The sequence below is a fragment of the Ipomoea triloba genome, chromosome 6 (assembly GCF_003576645.1).
Source record: "Ipomoea triloba cultivar NCNSP0323 chromosome 6, ASM357664v1".
NCBI classification, from domain to species: Eukaryota; Viridiplantae; Streptophyta; class Magnoliopsida; order Solanales; family Convolvulaceae; genus Ipomoea; species Ipomoea triloba.
In genome coordinates, this window is record NC_044921.1 from 8,173,121 (window position 1) to 8,193,495 (window position 20,375).

The window sequence follows — 20,375 nt, forward strand, 5'->3', positions numbered from 1 at the left end:
TTTTTCCATATTTTATGTGCATATAGCACTTTTTGACAAATTTTCTCTCTAAAATGTTAAATTGACATTTTACCCTTAAAATTTTAATGTAATTAGACATACATTTTAAGTTTTTTTCTTTTTTTTTAAGGTAAACGTAGCTATTCCATTAATTTATAACATAAAACGTTTACATCAATGATCAATGAAATGGTAAACCATTCCTTACAGTCAGACATATAAACAATTTTTCTAACTATGCTATAGAAAATTTGAATCGCAGACTGTTTCATAACTATGAAACTATGTTCCTTCAGGGAGCTTAAAGCTTCATCAAAGATCTGTGTCTTCGTCATCATTCTTTTATACCTTTGTATACTAAAAATCCCATTTTTTTTATAATTTATAAATAATACTATATAAATTTAACTTTAATTATTATAATATTTTACTATAACAAATAACTTATATATTTTTACAAATTTGTCCATGCATCGCACGGGACAATAACTAGTAATATTTAAGTTCTACCACATGACCCTCTACCACATGACCCTCATTTTCTACTCCCCCACTTTTACTCTCTGACATGGTAAGATATTATAGGTTATCTTCATTTCGTGGATCCCAATAAAAGTGTCAACACATTGCCATCCCTAATCATCAAGGCTCATCATCACAAATCATCAAAATCTTAATAATGAAAGCTCTATCTCCTCTTCCAAGTATAATAAAGCTATTCGTATATATATGCCTTAATAAGTAGAGAATGGAGAAACAAAATGTATGGAGATTGGCTTTACAATATGCTGCATGCAATTCACCTACGAATTGCTATGATTAGACTTTCAATGATGTAGTTTCACTGTACGAATTCTTCAAATGATGGCCAAGACTAATCAAAATAAAGGCTTAGTAGGTTTCCAGTACGAATTCTCCAAATGACCAGTACTAATAAGAACAAAGGCTGCTTCGCTTCATATGACTTCCACGCTATTTATAGTAATAATCCTTGATGCAACAACCTTTGAGTTTAGTTATAATACCTTTTGAAATAATGAGCATCACATATTCAAATCTTGCCTGAAGACCTCATAATTCAATATATCTTTATAAAAATGAGAACCACTCATTTAAAAACTTTCTTGACGACTTCATCTATGTAGAAAAACTGTTAGCATAATTTTGAACATTCTGTCTAAAAATAATAGTTTAAAAAATAATCTAAGTTTTGACAAATAATTTAGCAAATATAAAAAGAGTAAAATGTGTATCATTTGTACACTTACAATAATGTATGCTAGTATGCTCATCCTTTACTGCTTAGCTCAATGATGTACGTACACAATATATCACCCATATTAGGTACGTAGTGGATAAATTTCAATTCCTTTTAATTGCTGACAAACTTGCTCTTGTACTGCTGCAATTTCAAAATCATGAATTTTCAGGATCATACGCATCACAATGGTTAGAAAAGTCTCATACTAACGAATAGTAGTGACGAACATAAGGTTACATTGACCATTGACCCACCTCTAGTGCAACAACCCTTGCTAGCATTAACAGTATCGTACCGCGAAAGCAGTTGGACCCTCGAGTACGACCTTCCTCCATCTAAAGTTTGGACTCTGCAACCTGCTCTACGCCACGAATCCTTCACATGCACATTCTCGTCATTAGGAAAACGCATACTTGATGGCAAAGTTTCTTAGAGCAAGCACTTGAATTTTGACGGTGAATTTTCTTTCACCAAGGGCTACTAGGAATGGGCTGAGGTCATACTCAGCCACTTTAGCAAGGTACTTAGGAAATGGTCAATATATGATGCTGTGTATGCATCATTATTCACATATGATTGCAACACCAACATCATCCAAGCCTTTTGCGAAGCATGGTGCCCATTAACGAACACTTTAGTTACATCACAAGGCGAATCAACTATCTCACTCCGGGACTTGCACATGCTTAGTGGATTACCCTTACTTGGCGAAGCATATGATGAATGCATTCCCACCGCTTTGGAGCCAAACAGGACTCACAACAATGCTCACTTTTCATCTAAGAGTTACTTATACCTACTTGCGGCTTTTCATCATTGAGTAAACAAGAAGTTGAAATATGCTGATAGCCACACTAAGGAGAGTTAACTTCTTATTTACTCAAGTGATGGAAAGCAGCAAGTAGGTATGAGCAACTCATAGATGAAAAGTGAGCGTTGTTGTGAGTCTTGTTTAGCTCTAAAGTGGTGGGAATGCATTCATCATATGATTCACCAAGTAAGGATAATCCACCAAGCATGTGCAAGTCCCGATGAGATAGTTGATTCGCCTTGTGATGTAACTAAGGTGTTCATTAATGGGCACCATGGTTTGCAAAAGGCTTGGATGATGTTGGTGTTGCAATCATATGTGAATAACGATGCATACACAACATCATATATTGACCCTTTCCTAAGCGTCTTATCAATGTGGTTGAGTATGTCCTCAACCCATCCCCAGTAGCCCTTGGTGAAAGAAAATTCACCATCAAAATTTAAGTGCTTGCTCCAAGAAACTTTGCCATCAAGTATGTGTTTTCCTAATGACGGGAATGTGCATGTGAAGGATTCGTGGAGTATACCAGGTTGCAGTGTCCAAACTTTAGATGGAAGAATGTCGTACTCGGAGGTCCAATTGCTTTTGCGGCATGATACTATTAATGCTGGCAAGGGTTGTTACACAAGAAGAGGCAAGTCAACAGTCAATGTAACCTTACGGTCATCCTACTATTCATTAGAATGAGACTTTTTTGACCATTGGGGTGCGTGTGATCCTAAAAATTCATGATTTTGAATTTGTGCAATAGGGGAAGAACAAGTTTGCCAATAATTAAGAGGAGACATATTGGGGAAGTAAACATAAATTAGTTCACATATATTTATGTTATGTACGTACATAGTAATCATGTACAAACATAACTATATATATGTGCATCTTGATTAAAAAGAAGAAAGTGGGACATTGGTTTCAAATCAAGTTACTGCCCCATGCTAGAAAAATTAGAGTGGATTGTGTGGAAGGGTTAAACTAATTTCTTCCAAGCCCATGTGATATGTGTCAGGTATTAAAATTCGTACAAGGAAAAAGATTGAAAAGCAAAGCAAATTCACAAAATCAAAATAGGCATGGAGCTTGTCCGAAATTTTACTTCCCTGAGTAAACGTGTCTCTGTATCCTCTCAAGCCAAAAGTTTTTCTTTTCTGACAATAAAGTCGTGGCGCTAGCAAGACCTTTCCGGTGGAGTTTCGGCGAGGAAAAAAATCACAAGAAACGCTCAAGGCAGCAGCAGAAGAGAATGGCAAGCGCATTTTTATGCTCTTGGATCCCATCACAAATTTTCCTGTATGCTCTTTGAGCTAGGGTTTATGTTCTTGGGTTCTATGGCAGATTTCCCGTTCACTCTATCCTCTCCGGCAAAACTCCGGTAAGAGCAGTGTGGAGCGCGAGGCCATAATGTGCGAGAAGCAGTGCAGAGTAGAAGCAAAATTATCAAGGGAAGTTCAAAGAAGTAACAAGATTACCTTTGTGCGAAAATCTTGGACACAGTTCTTGATTTCTTCCTATGCTCAGGTCCTTCTTTGATTCACGGGTGAAGTTTGTTATGTTGAATGCCCTATTTATAAGATTTCTTGGCAATTAATTTTGGATTCAGAGTGAAGTTGGGATTCAAGATTAGTTGGAATTCGAAGTCAATTGATATTTAAAGTTTGGAGTTCAATTAAGACTCTACAGTCCTAATATGACTGAGATTATGGTGAGCTTAAATTCTGTTGGAGTTAGGATTTGCGTCCAGGGTTTGGATTTTGATAACGCCCTCCACAATAGTAAATTTTGACACAAAATTTGAATTAAAGTCTCACAACAAATAAGAATAGCTTACATGGCAATGGGATTTTTGTCCAGACAGGTTGGGATTTTGCAGGTTAACAATGGGCCCCACCATTTATTCATTCCACGCCTCACGCTGTCCAGGCGGGCGCGTAAATTATTATTTTTTTTAAATTTTTTATTTCAGTTTTTATTTTGTTTTTTGTTTTTCCTTTTCTTTTTTTTTTTCCTCCCTTCATTTTCTCTTTCCTAATCACACTTACAAAAACACCTCAAAATCTACACCCAAGTTTTAACTATTGGGGAAGGCCTAATACTTGGAGTTTATAATGGATCAGGTTCCTATTCATAATTTTAGTACTATATATTCATAATTGTAGAATTTTATGTTCACAATTTTTTAACTTCGATGTTCACAATTTTTTAAATCTATATTTACAATTACAGAATTCTATGTTCACAATTTTAAAACTCTATGTTCACAAGTTCAGATATATTCAATAGTATAACACAATTTTTGAATTTATATAACAAAATTGTGAATATTGAGTAATGTAATTTATTATATTAAGATCTAAAATTGTGAATATAGAATTCTAAAATTGTAAACATGGATTTGGTCCAGGGTCCATAGCATAATTTACCAAATTATATGCACGAGGCCCAACATAATTGGAAGCAATCATTATTGTGTGGACCATGGTCTATAAAGTTGTGTGGACCATACTATCAAATAATGTACATTCAGTATAAAAATAATGTACTTTTAATATATTAAAAAGTGTACATTGTATTCAGGGGATGTACATTATTTGTGTACTGAATATACATTATACAATATAATGTACATTCAATACACAAATAATGTACATTTAGAATATTAAAAATGTACTTTTTATTATGACTCACACAGCACTATGTGGACCATGGTCCACACAATAACTTGCCGATTGGAAGTGGTTTTGGGTTTAGTTTATGGACAATGAAGATGCATTAAAGTATAATCCTAGATGATCAGACTTTAATTAAATTACGAAACTTCTTTGTTCTAAGTACATCAAGTAGCAGGTCTCGACAAATCTCAAGGGGGCAATTTGTAGATACAAAAAATTTGAAGTCGAAAAATGGGTTGATTCGTATGTTTTGTGCTTCATTTTGATGTAATTGGGTTGATTATTGATTTATTTGGATTAATTAAATTATCCAGTTAAATTGGTCCAATTCCGAATTAAATAAAATTGGGGTTGTTATGCCGTGGACCCAGGTCCACCTTGCAAGGTGGACCTGGGTCTACATTCACATACACTATACTCTACATTCACAATTTGTAAACTCCGCATTCACACATTACAGGATTATATGTTTAGTAACTATACTCTACATTCACAATTTGTAAACTCCACATTCATACATTCAAAACTCTATATTCACAGGTCCTATACTCCACATTCACAACTTGAGAACTCCACATTCACACATTACAGGGCTACAAGTTGCTAGAACTTCTTAACTCTATTACAGATTCACACATGCATAACTCTACATTCACGATTTCTATACTCCATATTCACAATTTGAAACCTCCACATTCACACATTTCTGGGCAACTCTACATTTACACAATCATAAATCTACATTCACGATTTCTATACTCTACATTCACACTTTGAAACCTCTACATTCACACATTTTTGGACAACTCTATATTCAGCAATATGTTTACTAATTAAAAAAAAAAAAGAAAACAAAAACGACGTAGTCTCTACATTCACACATTTTTGGACAATTCTATATTCAGCAATATGTTTACTAATTAAAAAAAAAAAAGAAGACAAAAACGACGTAGTCTCTACATTCACACATTTTTGGACAATTCTATATTCAGCAATATGTTTACTAATTAAAAAAAAAAAAGAAGACAAAAACGACGTAGTCTCTACATTCACACATTTTTGGACAACTCTATATTCAGCAATATGTTTACTAATTAAAAAAAAAAAAGAAGACAAAAACGACGTAGTCTCTACATTCACACATTTTTGGACAACTCTATATTCAGCAATATGTTTACTAATTAAAAAAAAAAAAGAAGACAAAAACGACGTAGTCTCTACATTCACACATTTTTGGACAATTCTATATTCAGCAATATGTTTACTAATTAAAAAAAAAAAAGAAGACAAAAACGACGTAGTCTCTACATTCACACATTTTTGGACAACTCTATATTCAGCAATATGTTTACTAATTAAAAAAAAAAAAAGACAAAAACGACGTAGTTTTGGACCCACTTACCCGGCAGGCTAAGTCCGTTTTTACGGCTCTAGACATGGTCGACAGGTCGAGTGGTCCACACTCCACAGCATAAGCATTGAAAGAATAGCCAAGCCCATGGGTGAAGTGGGCTTATCTTAATTTGATGGGATGACGACACGCGAGCATGTTAGCGTCGGAATCACCAAAATCTGGGCATCAGACGTGTCGATGTCTTGAGCGTTCATGTCCACTTCTCCCACATTCACACCACACTCTAACCGACAAATATTGTTCTTCTCTTTATACTTTTTCAGTTCTCGCAGGTGCAGGGTTTTCGGGGTCCTGAATTCAATCAACATTTTATCTCAAGGATGGGAAGGATATTTGTGGTGGATCTTGAAGGCAGGACTTACAACTGCAAATTCTGCAAAACCCAGCTAGCTCTTGCTGATGATCTTGTTTCCAGGGTACTGTTTTTCCCCCCATTGTTCCTTTCATTGTTACTTGTTTGTGTTTCTGGTTTATACTTATGCTTTTTGGAGTCACTGAAATGTATGTTCAACTTATATTTGTTTCATAATCTCTGTGTTTGTATGTTATGAATGTAAATTCTTTCCTTGTGAGGATTAGGTTTGTAGTGTTGATGAACTTTTGGTGTAAATGATGACATTTAGGTGTACAAAAATTGGTTCTTGGAAGCAAGAATTGCCAAGCTTGATGTTTGTTTGGCTTAGGGCTTACTAGAGTTATGCATGTACCCCCAAAAAACATGGAAAAAGGTTTCTAAAGACAAATGATTAGTCTAATGTTGCATAGATTTGTATGTTCTAATTCTGATTTGGGAATTGGGATAGTCTCTCCTAACCTAAACTTTAATGTATAAAGAATAAGCTCTGCTTGGACCAAACAATCACACATTGAAACATTAGTTAAGGTTGTTGGGTTCACAACCTTGTTCTTTTGATTTTCTGGAGTTGCATAAGTTAGTAAGTCATTCTGCAATGCAGGTCCTTTAGGCTTTATTAAACCAAGATGTTGCACTTAAGCTTTAGACATAGCTGTCCGAATTTTGATTGCTTGACTAAACGGCAGCCCATTCCAATGCCTCAACTAGGTTAGGAGGAGACGCGGTGGTCACCTTGCACATAGAAGGACTCGGGTTCCAAATCCGTGTCCTTTAATTCCTAGTGCTGAATGAAAGAACACAATTGTTGTTATAGGAAATGTTGGTCTGTCTTTGATGTGGGAGCCTCGCATTTGATATTAAGGAGGATTTGGAATGTTGAAAATTACGTTTGCTCTGTCCCTGTCGTTCCATTGCTGAGAGTCTCTTTGTTCTTTGAAGTTGTTGTTTTGGATACATCACCCTAGCGGCTAGCCTGACATTTTCTAATCTTATTTTTATTCATTCAGGCATTTCACTGCCGCAGAGGAAAAGCTTACCTATTCAATAATGTGTGAGTACGTTTACTATAATACTTACAGATCGAAACTATTTCCATGTTTCTGTTTAAAAACACTCGATTTGACTGTAAGATTGAACATTTGCACAGCCATTACAGATACATGACTCCTTGTTAGGAACTAGAAAGTAGTACTAATTTTTAGTGAAACAGAGCTTAATTTTTTCAATGCATGATTGCATTTCTTAACTTGCTGAACGAGATGTTAATAAAAACCCGTTTGCATTGAGTCATTGACTTCCTCCATCTACAAGATAAATGTGAGTTATGTTTACTGGTAAACAGACATGTAAGCATAGCGTTTCTTTGACTGACTGACACATGACATGTTTGAGTCCAATTTCTTCTAGAGCAGCTACTGCCACTTAAATATTTCAGTCGTGTTTGCAACTCAGGGTGAATAACATGGTTGGACCTCTGGAAGAGAGGATGATGCTCTCGGGGATGCATACGGTTGCAGATATATTTTGTTGCTGCTGTGGGCAAATAATCGGCTGGAAATATGTAAACCCTCCTGCTGTCTCGATCTCCCCTCTTGTCATTGCATACACAGCCTCCTCTCCCATTTCACTCCATACATTTAGCTAATAACACACTGCATTGCATTTCCATTCCCTGCATGCAGGAGGCTGCACACGAGAAAAGCCAGAAGTACAAAGAAGGGAAATTCGTCCTCGAAAGGTATGGTATATTCATTCAACCATTGCACGTACGTTTTGATTGTTTAAGGTTTTGCAGTTGTGGGAAATGGTTTGACATGATTGATGATATGTTGAACAGAGGGAGGATCATAGATGGAGGAGACTCTGAATTCTACATAGGAAATCACCCTATCTTGAGTGATGCAGAAGATGCATAGAAGAGATGAATTAGTTTGTGATCTAAGTGTTGTACTCAATCTTTGGCAGTCTGTATTGTGCTGGCAGATATGGAATCAATATAAAATTGCTGGTTATGTATTTCATTTTTTTTTTTTAGAGATTCTCTTGCATCGTAAGTTTATCACATTGTACTCAAACTTGGGTGACGGGAAAAACTTAGAGTCACAATTCGAGAGTGTGTACAGAATTAATTTTAGTTTGTGATCTTAGTCGGTAAAAGATTATAAGGAGGTAAAACAATTAGATTGTCTAACCGGCTTAAAGAAAGTTAATAGGTCGTTTTTACTACGAGTTAAAGTTAAAATCTTTTTATTACTAAGTTTATAGTTTAGCAATTTAGCCGGGCGACGAGAAAAATTTATACTCACAATTCAAGGATATGTATGGAATTAATTTTGGTTTGTAATCTTAGTCGGTAAAAGATTATAAAAAGGTAAAATAATTAGGTTGTCTATAGCTGATTGGTTTAAACAAAGTTAATAGGTCATTTTTACTAGGAGCTTAAGTTAAAACCTTTTAGATACTACTTACTAAGTTTATAGTTTAATCAATTTAGTCGGTGATGTACGGGAAAAAATTATAGTCACAATTCAAGAATGTGTATGAAATTAATTTTGGTTTGTGATCTTAGTCAGTAAAAAATTATAAAGAGGTAAAATAATTAGATTGTCTATAGTAGATTGGTTTAAAGAAAGTTAATAGGTCGATTTTACTAGGAGTTGAAGTTAGAATCTTTTGGTTACTACTTACTATGTTTATAGTTTAGCCAATTTTAGTCGGGTGACGAGAAAAACTTATAGCCACAATTCGAGGGTGTGTACGACTGTACGGAATTAATTTTGATTTGTGATCTTAATCGATAAAAGATTATAAAGAGTTAAAACAATTAGATTGTCTATAGTTGACCAACTTAAAGAAAGTTAATAAGTCGTCCTTTTACTAGGAGTTGAAGTTAGAACCTTTTGGTTACTAAATTTATACTTTAACCAATTTAGCTGGGTTACTCTTGTGGTACTTAAATTTTTTATTAATCTGACGGTGTGCTATGATGCACGTTGGTTCATCTATTGGGGTTAGGACATAATTCAAAATTAGAATAATATGTTCAAGATTTTTATTTTTATCATATCATTTAATAAGGATATTCACAATAGTTCTCTCTTTTGCTCTCCAGTTTGTGAGTTCAACTCTTCCACAACATGTATTTTATATTTTTTTTCTCCTATTTTCTCATTTTAAAATTTTTGTGGGTCTTACTCTTTCATACTCTTAGACATCATTTAATATTTTACTCACTTATTTATAATTTATAATTATAATTTCTAATTACAATTTTAAATAAAAATAAGTTTAGGTAACAATATTATTATTTTAAAAAATAAATAAATAACAGAATTGTTGAAACAAAAATAAAAAAATAAAAACAGAAAGTTGCCAAAGATTAAAAAAAAAAAACAAAAATTAAGCCTGCAATAGTTTGATTTTTTTGTGAGTACTACTACTATGTTAGAATGTAGTATTTGTTCATAATTATTTAAGAGTTAATACCAAGAGCAACTTAATGTTACTAGACCACAAAATCCTTGGTTGCAACAGTTTGATTTAAAACAAAACAAAATATAAATAAATTGTGGCGCATACGCTTTAATCTGTTTTTCTGCGGGGAGAAAGTTCTTTAATTTCTGGTGATTAATATTTTCTCCTCTCTATTTATTTTCCCCTCTTTTCTCTCCTCTCTTTTTCCTGGTTAGAGTTGTCCTAAGATTTTTCATTTTTTATAATAGTATGCATATTTTAGAATGAAAATGAAATTTTTTTCTTCAAATCTTTCCCCTAATATCTTCTTCATTTCAAGATGTAACTTAAAATCATTGGTGCCCATAAATTGATTGACTCCACTATTATTAGTTAAAAAATAAAAGTTAATTATGCAATTAAAAAATATCATGTAAAAAGGAAAGATTAAAGGAGAAAATTTTAAAAGGATGAATAGCATCATCAATCATCATCGAGTAATTCAACATTCATTACAGGGAAACCAAACGCAAAGTAAGAAAACCCAACTTTAACGTTCATGTCAAAACCCAACCTAGTTAATTATATTGTTGGTGACATCAAGTTGTTCTTTTATGTGAAAGGTTGCAAATTTGATGAAGGAGATATTATTTATTGTGCTTTGATATGTTAGAAAATATTTATGAACAGATATTGTATTGCAATAGAGTGAATAATAATAAAAAAAATTGTTGGTGGGACTGTTCGATCGTGTACCATATATATGTTTTTGAGATATCCAATATTTGAGTGAAACTAAGGCGCAACAAAAGCGGCGGGGAGGGGTCGTGTCAACCCTACAAACCTCGTCATCTCCTTTCTATACACTTGTCACCCTCTTCTTTGCTCTCTCTCTTTCCCCTTTAGCTTTAATTTCTGGCTCCATCTATAGCTTACCTATTTTGGAACCTTAGCTTTTTGCATTCCTAGCTTTTCTTGTATCTGCTAATTAATATAGGGCAATCTTCGTAGCTTCATGTCTTCCCAACAACAAGGGAAAATGAGGGGTCCATGTTTACAAGAGGCGGGGAAGGGGAGAAGCAAGATGTCGGAGAACATAAAACATGGTTACCATTTGGTGGAAGGAAAGATGGGTCATGCCATGGAAGATTATGTTTTCGCACAGTTTAAGGAAGTTGACGACGAAAACGAACTGGGCCTCTTCGCAATCTTCGACGGCCATTTAAGCCAAGAGGTCCCCAATTACCTTCGATCTCACCTCTTCGACAACATCCTAAACGAGGTAAATAATAATCTCTGATCTATCTGGTGTTTTCAATTCTATTCTATGATTTGATTTAATTAATTTGTGTTTTGGATCAGCCAAACTTCTGGTCTGAACCGGAGAGTGCGATGAGAAGAGCATATCGCATTACAGATTCGACGATTTTGGAGAAGGCGGCGGAGTTGGGGAGAGGAGGGTCGACGGCGGTGACGGCGATACTAATAAATGGTCGGAAACTGGTGGTGGCGAACGTGGGGGACTCACGCGCCGTCATATGCAAGAATGGGGTAGCGAAACAGCTGTCGGTGGATCATGAGCCTGAAAGAGAGAAGAAGGTTATTGAGGATAGAGGTGGCTTTGTCTCAAACTTTCCAGGTATATAATATATATATATTAATTAAAACATCGTAACAAGAGTCTTGAAATTGAGATGTAGGTTTTTATATAAATGATATGATGATCGATCAGGGGATGTTCCACGAGTGGATGGGCAGTTGGCAGTAGCAAGGGCATTTGGTGACAAGAGCTTGAAGGAGCACCTTAGTTCAGAACCGGATGTGGTGACAGAGACCATAGATGATCAAACTGAGTTTCTTATTCTAGCAAGTGATGGAATATGGAAGGTATATATGCATGTTTTCTGATCTGATCTGATATTCAATTCATAATATATATATATATTAATTATATTGTTGCATGCATGGATATGATGCAGGTAATGTCGAATGAAGATGCAGTGAAGTGCGTACGAGGTATAAAAGATCCTCGGACAGCCGCCAAGCACCTTAACGTTGAGGCCATCTCCAGGAAGACTACCGACGATGTTTCCACCGTTGTCGTAAGGTTCCGCTGATATCTAAATATATTACGGAGGAGTACGTAGTTTCCTTCATCTCTCTCTTCCTCAACCTCAATCACTTGTACTGTTTAATTTAGGGGGAACACAATATGATGCAGCCGTTTTTTTTTTTTTTTTTGTTGTTGCTTGAGATAGATGTTATAATATTTAAGTGGTCCTTGTAGTGTATTACAATTCTAGCTCTGTACTAAATTTGATTCAATATTATTATAAGTTGTTGTTGTGAAATTATATATTCGATTCAATATATGTATTCCAAAATTGTTTTGGCTGGCTGACTGTACTTGGTATTTGTTGAGGCTTTTGTGACAATGAGCATCAACCCAAATGTTCCCTAAAGCTTCCTTCTTGAAGAGGAGAACATGCGAGAGTTCTTGTTTTGTTTCAGAATTTGGCAGTGAAACAAGTAAAAATAAACAAATCTCTGTGATGAGGTGTGTGAGGATGGGCTTGTATCACGCGATATCGTGGTCATGAAACTTCATATTTGGTACTAAATTTGTGGTTACTAATTAAAATGCTAGTTTTACACGTTTACATGTTTTGAATGTTAGATTATATTTATGTCTAAGATGCGATATTAGAGCAATATTATTGATTTATGCCTACTTGATTAACTATGTACTTTATGTTATTGCCTATAATTATGTTAATAGATTATTATTTATGGTCAGCAACATAATCACTACTGTTAAAATTTGAAAATATCTATTTGCTCAAATTTGTTTTGTGGATATGTGAACCATCATAAAAGAATTTTTTTTTTTCTCAAAACGATTAGATGATATGAGCCTATTTGTTGTTATTTATCTTACATAATATGTTTTAGGTGGAGCTATAACATGAATATACCAGTACGCGTATTAGGACTTTACACAACTTGAGTCAAATTACAATTCTTTTTCCTAGTCTGATTATGACTCTCTTGTATATATACATGATCTTCTGTACATTTGTAATCAAGTTAAGAATTAATACAAACACAGTTTTCATATCTGGTATTAGTTAGCTAGGATTTTTTTTTATCATGACCGACGGATCTGTTAATTCTTCACAACAGACTGTTTCTGATGTTGATGTTCCTTCAGCTCCTTCGGTCATTAGTTCTCTGTCCACCGCTCACCACTTGATTAGTATGAAGTTGACCTACAAGAACTATTTATTCTGGCGTGCTCACTGCTCAGGTTGTCCCCTTTCTTCGGGGACATGATTTAATGAGCTTTGTTGATGGCACGAACAACTGCCCGTCTGCGCTTCTCCTTGCCGCCAACGCCGACACTCCAGCTGCTCCGAATTCGGTCTAAGCTCTTTGGGTCCGGCAGGATCAAGCGTTGTTGTCCATGCTTGTGTGATATCTACTATTTTGTACAATAATTCACCTCTTATTTTAGTTGTTTTAATGCTTATTTTCTTTATTCTAGTGAAAGTGAGAATTGTTTGTGTGTTATATTGTCTCAAGGGTTGAATTATCCACAAGGAGAAGCAAAGGAAGAATTTTAGAACATTTTAGACAAGTTTTGGAAGAAAAATAAATTACCTAAGAAAGGAAAGGAAACAAGAATAAGAATTGGAAAACAATTGGAAGCTGCCTCATGGGCCCAAAGCCCATCTATTTCTTATATATTCTACATATTCTCTACAAGTTAAGAGTTCCCAATTCTAGTTAGTTTTAGTTTATTTTTCTCTCTTCTCTTTAGATTTCCCTAGCATAGTTTAGATTAGTTTTAGATTAGATTATTTAATTTCAAGCTTGAAGTTGGATTTGTTCTTCATCATTAATAAAGCTCTCTTATTCCTTTATTTACTTTCTTTTCAGATTTCTTGCAATTATTATGGTTATGTATTATTGCTTTGCTTTGTTACTTTTATGATGCATGACTGCATGAGTAGTTAGCTTTTGGGTTTGGATTAGGGTTCTATTGCTATTCTTGATGCTAGGTTTATGATTATTGCAGCATAAAGGGGATAATTTATTAACCTAGGGTTTTTATGTTTGAATTGGATTATAAATTCCTCTTATTGATAATTGATGCGCAGCTTTTATTGATTTGCTTTGGAAGGGATTTCATCACAACGAAAGTTGGGTGAAAGACTCAGTCTAACCAATTTCGATCAACTCAATTTTTCCTACTATGAGAATATGGGTAATTTGGGGCTTATAATACTTTTGTGTTTTAAGGTTAAGATTGATGCATCACAAAAGTCGGGCAATCTTAGCCTAATTCTAGTTTATTGATTACGAAAGTAGCTAAACTGCTAAGCACCTTGTGCTCAGATGGCAGAGTAATGGCTCTCCCATATGGGAGGTCATGAGTTTGAACCTCAATCTTAGCCTAATTCCGCCAACGTTTCTCCCTCGTCCTGCTTTGCGATCTCCAAGTAGGTAAAATGGCATTAGACAGCTTTCGAGGTAGCGAAACGCTGAATAAACCTCTGGGCTAACTCTGCAAAGCTGCCGATGGACTTTGCCTCCAGGGTCTTGAACCATTCTATTGCTCGTCCTTCCAGGGTAGAGTAGAATGCCCGGCATATTACCGCATCGGACACCTCCATCATCAACATATTGCCGTAATATGAGTTGATATGCTCCTCAGGGTCGGTCCTGCCGTTGTACCCCTTACTCCCCGGAACCCGGAGGTCGATCGGATAAGGATGGTTCATGACTTCATTAGTAAGCGGGGCGGTTAACAGGGCCGTGGTGTCATTTCCCGGCCTTGGTGTACCCCTTACTCCCCGGAACCCGGAGGTCGATCGGATAAGGATGGTTCATGACTTCATCAGTAAGCGGGGCGGTTAACAGGGCCGTGGTGTCATTTCCCGGCCTTGGCGTCATTTCCCGGCCTTGGCGACTGTTCGTTCTTCCAACGATTGAACTCTCTTCTGACTTGTTCCAAGATACCACGGGGTAAGGCGTTGCTACTAGTATTTCCCGCCCGGCTTCGAGGTCTGCCCGAGCGGGAGCTACTGCTTTCTGAGTCACCCCGGTAGCTTGAGATTGGTCGATCCATGGATCTACGACCTTCCTCCCGTACCCCTAGGCGTTCTCTAGCCGAGGGTCGCAACCGTTCAAAAGCACTCCTTCGGGGAGGGGAAACGTACTCCGTGTCGTCTACGGACACGATTGGGGCCTCCGGAGGTCTGTGAGAGGGTACTGGTGGAGCGGGGTATGGTGCGGATGGCCTCCGTTCTGACTGTACTCGGCGGAGCTCTGGGTTGTTAGGCGTAGGCGACACCCTTGGGACCGGAAAATACGCCGGTTGTGAAAAGAGTTCGGGCTGGAACTGGTATGGCTGCGGGTGGGGGTAATACTGGGGGGTATGCTGCCACCACAGATAATTTAAGTCTGGGACTCCCATAGGGTTCATGGAGTACTGGTAGGGTATCTGTCCCACGCCCTGATGGTATACTGGGACCTCATGGATGATATTGACCGGTTCCTACGGCGGTGGTTCAATGGGGTGTGCCCGTTCCGACCCTGCACGAGCGTTTAGGTGGGACCTAAGGTCTTGATCTCCAGCCTCAGGATCATCTGCGTACTCCATTTCCTGTGTCTCCGGTTCGTTGAAGAAATCTAAATAAGGATACATGGTTGGGAAATGGTCGTCTTTATTATTTTGGCTTTTCAGACATCGGTCCCCACAAACGGCGCCAAAATGATGTGACTAATACGGGGGAACACGGTGGCGTAGAAGAAAGTAATATTTTATTGGTTTAATACAACGTGGAAGAGGTGCGCTCGGGTTCGAGGGGAGGCCGGGAATCTATTCTCTATTCTCTCGAGCTCTTCCAAAAGTCCCTCTCTCCATAATAAATGCGGGTATTTATAGGAGGATGAGGGGTACACGTTTCGGGCGTCCGACATGACCTACATGTGGCAAACATGCACTGCTAGCCCTGGGTCCCAGCCCGTGGTCGCACACGTGTCTACTTGGCTCCCGAGTTAACTAGGCGGGTTAAGGTTGGGATCCGTATGATCAGCTTCGACTATACTCGGGAGGTCGGACTACCGATGAGGTCGGTATGGCGGGTCGGACACATCCATCTAGGTTGGGTTTATTGTACGCCCTTAGGTATTACCCTATCAGATATATTTGAATTAAAAAGTGAAAAAAGTGAAGTGTGAAAAGATTTGTAAGTACTTTTTATCAAAAGAAAAAGATATGTACCACTATACAAAATTCTAAATTTTTTTTTTAAAATTTTATGGTTTAAAAAGTCTCTTTGGTGCGTAGAGAGAGTGCAAACCGAAAAAGTCTACAACTTACATTTTATTTTCATATCTTTCGTTCGTAGTAATATTATTTTCGAGTAAATATCAGTGGAGGTCCTCCGACTTTGATGGCACCGCCACTTTTAGTCCTCAACTTTTAAATTAATCACTTTTAGTCCCCCGACTTTGATGGCACTGCCACTTTTAGTCCTCAACTTTTAAATCAACCACTTTTAGTCCTCTTACTTTTTGTTTCTAGCCACCTATGGTCCTTCCTTTACAATTGGACATCTAATGTCATTTTTTCAAGGGCAATTTCGTCATTTGGTCCAAAATTTAGTGTTAATGGAGAATAGGGTTTCTTCAATTATTCTGATGAGGAAACATAGTACTTAATACATTAATTATGAAATGACTAAATTGCCCTCGAAAAAATGACATTAGATGTCCAATTGTAAAGGAATAACCATAAGTGACTAGAAACAAAAAGTAAGAGGACTAATAGTGGTTGATTTAAAAGTTGAGGACTAAAAGTGGTGGTGCCATCAAAGTCGGAGGACTAAAAGTGATTGATTTAAAAATTGAAGACTAAAAGTGACTGGTGTCATCAAAGTCGGGGGACCTCCACTGGTATTTATTCTATTATTTTCTGCCCAACAAAATGAATCTGTTTTTCAATTCAAAGAAGAAAATTATTTCAAGAGTTCAAATGATCTTAGCATACAAATACCAGATTGAATGCTTGAGCTAGGTAATGGTGTATTTTTCTTCTAATTCTTTCTATTGTTGTTGGCAGAATATTATCATGCCATACAGTACGTATACTCATGTAGGTATATAGCAACCTAGTTTTATACGGAGTATATGCTTACCTAACGAGAAATTTGAAAAAGAAAATACTCCTAACATTTATAGTTAGGTACTGATTAAATATATATTTCTATTTTCTAATGGCGATCCCTGATATCATAGCCGCCACCACGTTTCCTCCTCAGATCATCTTCTCCCATGGCATCCTTAACATTCTTTGTCGTCTCCTTCGCCGCATCCCATGCATCGTCCATTGTCTGCTTTGCCTTCTCTCCAAACTCTATCCCCGTTTCCATCGCTGTCGCCGCTCCTTCTCTCATACTATCCGCCACCGACGACCTCCTCTCCTCCCTGCGCGCATCATCCATGCCCGTCTCCGCCGCCGCCGTCCCTTTTGCCCTCCCCGGCGTTTCAATCTATTGCATATAAGCTAATAATAAGTAATAAACAGCTATATATTCACTGTATATTAAATATTGTTGGGCGGTAATGACCAAATATAGTCCGAGTTAGAGATTGTTCAGTGAAGGCCGATCAAAAGTTAAGTCCAGTATTTTATAAATGTAAGCAGTATAAGAAAATAAAGTTACCCACAGAATCTTAAAAAATATATACATTCTCATCCTAAGGTTATTTAGAGACAATTTCAGTCAATCAACTACTATATAATGTGATAAAACACCTATCATTATTTATTTATTATTATTTTAAATGAATAGTTATAGAATTGAACAAAATAATGAATATTTAAAATAAAAAAGACAACTTCAATTAGGTTGACTAAATTATTAATTTATAGTTAGACTACCCTATAATGTGATGACATATCTATCATTATTTTAAATGAATAATTACGGAATTAAACAAAATCATGAATATTTATAATAAAAAAGACAACTTCAATCAAGTTGACTAAATTATTAATTTAATAACTATAAAATTACAAGTTCGACTCAGCAAAATTTTATTTATTTTTTAAATTTAAATTCATTAATTATATTATAATTAATGTAAATTAATTTACCTCCTTATAATTACAAACCTACACTTTCAATAATGATTACAAATTCTCTCCTCATAAAAAAATTTCATACCTTAATATCATCTTTGTTGACTGTGGAGGAGAAGGTAGCAGCAAGAGATCTAATGCTGGGAGGAGTGTTGCGGAAGGAAGAAAGGCATGCTGAGAACACTGTTTTTCTTATTGCCAACATTTTTTTTTTTCTGATGATATTTCGATAATTCCTAAATCCTAATAACAGAGCTGGTCGCAAAAGTTTGTGTGACAGCCGCCGGGATTTATAGTTCCGTTGCGTTGTCGGCGGGGGAGCGGTGCCGGTGACCGGGATGTGTTGGGCTGATGACACGTGGAGGCAACGCAATGCTTAAATTGCCACGTTTGCTATACCATGCATATGCTCATTAGCTTAGTCAATATTGCCCCTTTATAAATTTATAAAACACGAAATTATTATCAAAGGAAAATTACATTTTTATCTTTCACTTATATCCGTAGTATACATTTAGGGTGTGTTTGGTTTTCACATATAAATTAAAATCAGAATAAGGAATCAAATATTTAGTGATGGTAAGAATTTGGTCAAAGTATTTTACATATTTGATGTTTGTTTATATATGACCCTAAAATGGGATTAAATGTTTTAAAAAAAAAATTAAGGCAATTGATACAATATAATGACATTCAAAGCACCAATATGAATAAAAAAATCAAAATAAAAATTTAAAAACACTAATTCAAACATAAAAATTATATTTCCAATAAGATGGAATGATACCTTTTTTAATTAGGAAATGAAGTTTTTAACTGAAGACCATCAAATCCCATAGTTGTGTTTTAAAAAATTACCAATCAAACACTAACTATGATTTTGATTCTCATTCCTAGTGTGTAAATCCATGAAGTAAACATACCATTATATTAATCCTGAGTTTTATACGTGATCATCTTTAATTTAATCCCTAAGTTATGTAAGAAGTGGCGATTTTTATCTTTTAAGGACTATTTATGCCATTAATATGTTACTTAATAATGTGACAAATTTGATCCTTCATAGGCTAAACTCGTCACTTTGCATATAACTTAAGAATTAAAAGGACCAGCATATAATTTAAGAATTAAATCTATACTACGAATATAATTGGAGAACTAAATATGTAATTTTCTCAATTATGAATATAATTCTTTTTCTCATAAAAGTATAGATACAGGTAGATGCATGTAACTATGTAAGTGAACAGGTAAGGGGGAGAAGGTAAATAGGTAAAGTTGACTGCACCTATGTAATTGGGGCAAGTTTCAATTTGATGTGGACTTTTACATTATAATTTATTTTTATTTTATTTTTTTTAAATGCTAATGTACATTATTAACATTTGTAATATTATAATGGTAAGAGATATTAGACTCAGCCCAAAACGGTAAGTCGAGAAAATAACGTCTAAGAAAGTAAGTCGTCTAAAGTGTTGGGAATCTATATTAGATTGAGATCCGACCTTGGGGTTGATTGGACCGAGGCTTGATCTTAGGATTGGCTTGACCCAAGGTCCAATTTCGTGGTCAGCTTGACTACGGATGTCAAGACTTGTTGCTATAAGAACTTGCTTCACTTGGAGGAGTGTTGGATCATGGGGACATTACCAGATGAGCCGTTATGATCCTTCTTGTATAAATAGTCTCATTTTTGTCTTATATATTGAGATACTTTTTGTCTCATTCTTGCACTTCATCTTGTAATCACAAATCAATTATTGATAATTATTACAAGTTCTTCGTCGTACTTCGAGTATTCTTTTCATTTTATCAATTATCTATTTTATCATTATTTTGGGACTAATTAATTCAAACACCTGGATTAATTGTTTCCAAGTGCTTTTTATGAAGAACTTGATATACAAGTTTGTATGTGCTCCTTTCCAAAATTTTATCACATAAAATCACTAACAAAACAATGGCATGCAAGATCAAACTCTTGCAACACTAGTAGCTCATTGAATAACAACGACCTCAATGGGAGTGCAAGTCAACAAATCTTACCATTGGGGGATGGGGAAGGACTTAAAAGACCACTTGAACCACAATTAATGTGGGGAGTAGACTCCAATTGCCTTGTTGCTAACCCTAGTCTAGCCGACCTCTAACATCCCAATCGAGATGGTCACGATCCAACAAGCTATCACTATCCTCAACAACCTTGTAGCGTGAATCCACAACGTAATAACCTAGTGCCACTCATCCAAGCGAACACCAT

The 20,375-nt window shown here is 35.9% G+C and overlaps 2 protein-coding genes across 3 annotated transcripts; both read left to right on the forward strand.

Moving 5' to 3' along the window:
* Positions 1-6,270: 6,270 nt before the first annotated feature.
* Positions 6,271-8,624, forward strand: LOC116022017 (protein yippee-like At5g53940). 2 transcript variants are annotated; one of them, XM_031262562.1, is made up of 5 exons: positions 6,271-6,571; positions 7,518-7,565; positions 7,963-8,071; positions 8,193-8,248; positions 8,348-8,624. In XM_031262562.1, exons 1-5 carry the CDS (start codon positions 6,555-6,557, stop codon positions 8,424-8,426), a joined length of 309 nt encoding a protein of 102 aa, XP_031118422.1. In that variant the 5' UTR covers positions 6,271-6,554; the 3' UTR covers positions 8,427-8,624. The 2 variants fall into 2 exon arrangements, with proteins under 2 accessions (XP_031118422.1, XP_031118421.1); XM_031262561.1 differs by having other exon boundaries at positions 6,277-6,571; positions 7,518-7,561.
* A 2,252-nt stretch (positions 8,625-10,876) lies between these two features.
* On the forward strand, positions 10,877-12,246 carry LOC116023049 (probable protein phosphatase 2C 39). The gene is made up of 4 exons (XM_031264002.1): positions 10,877-11,245; positions 11,326-11,602; positions 11,696-11,850; positions 11,943-12,246. Exons 1-4 carry the CDS (start codon positions 10,979-10,981, stop codon positions 12,078-12,080), a joined length of 837 nt encoding a protein of 278 aa, XP_031119862.1. The 5' UTR covers positions 10,877-10,978; the 3' UTR covers positions 12,081-12,246.
* The last annotated feature ends 8,129 nt before the right edge of the window (positions 12,247-20,375 follow it).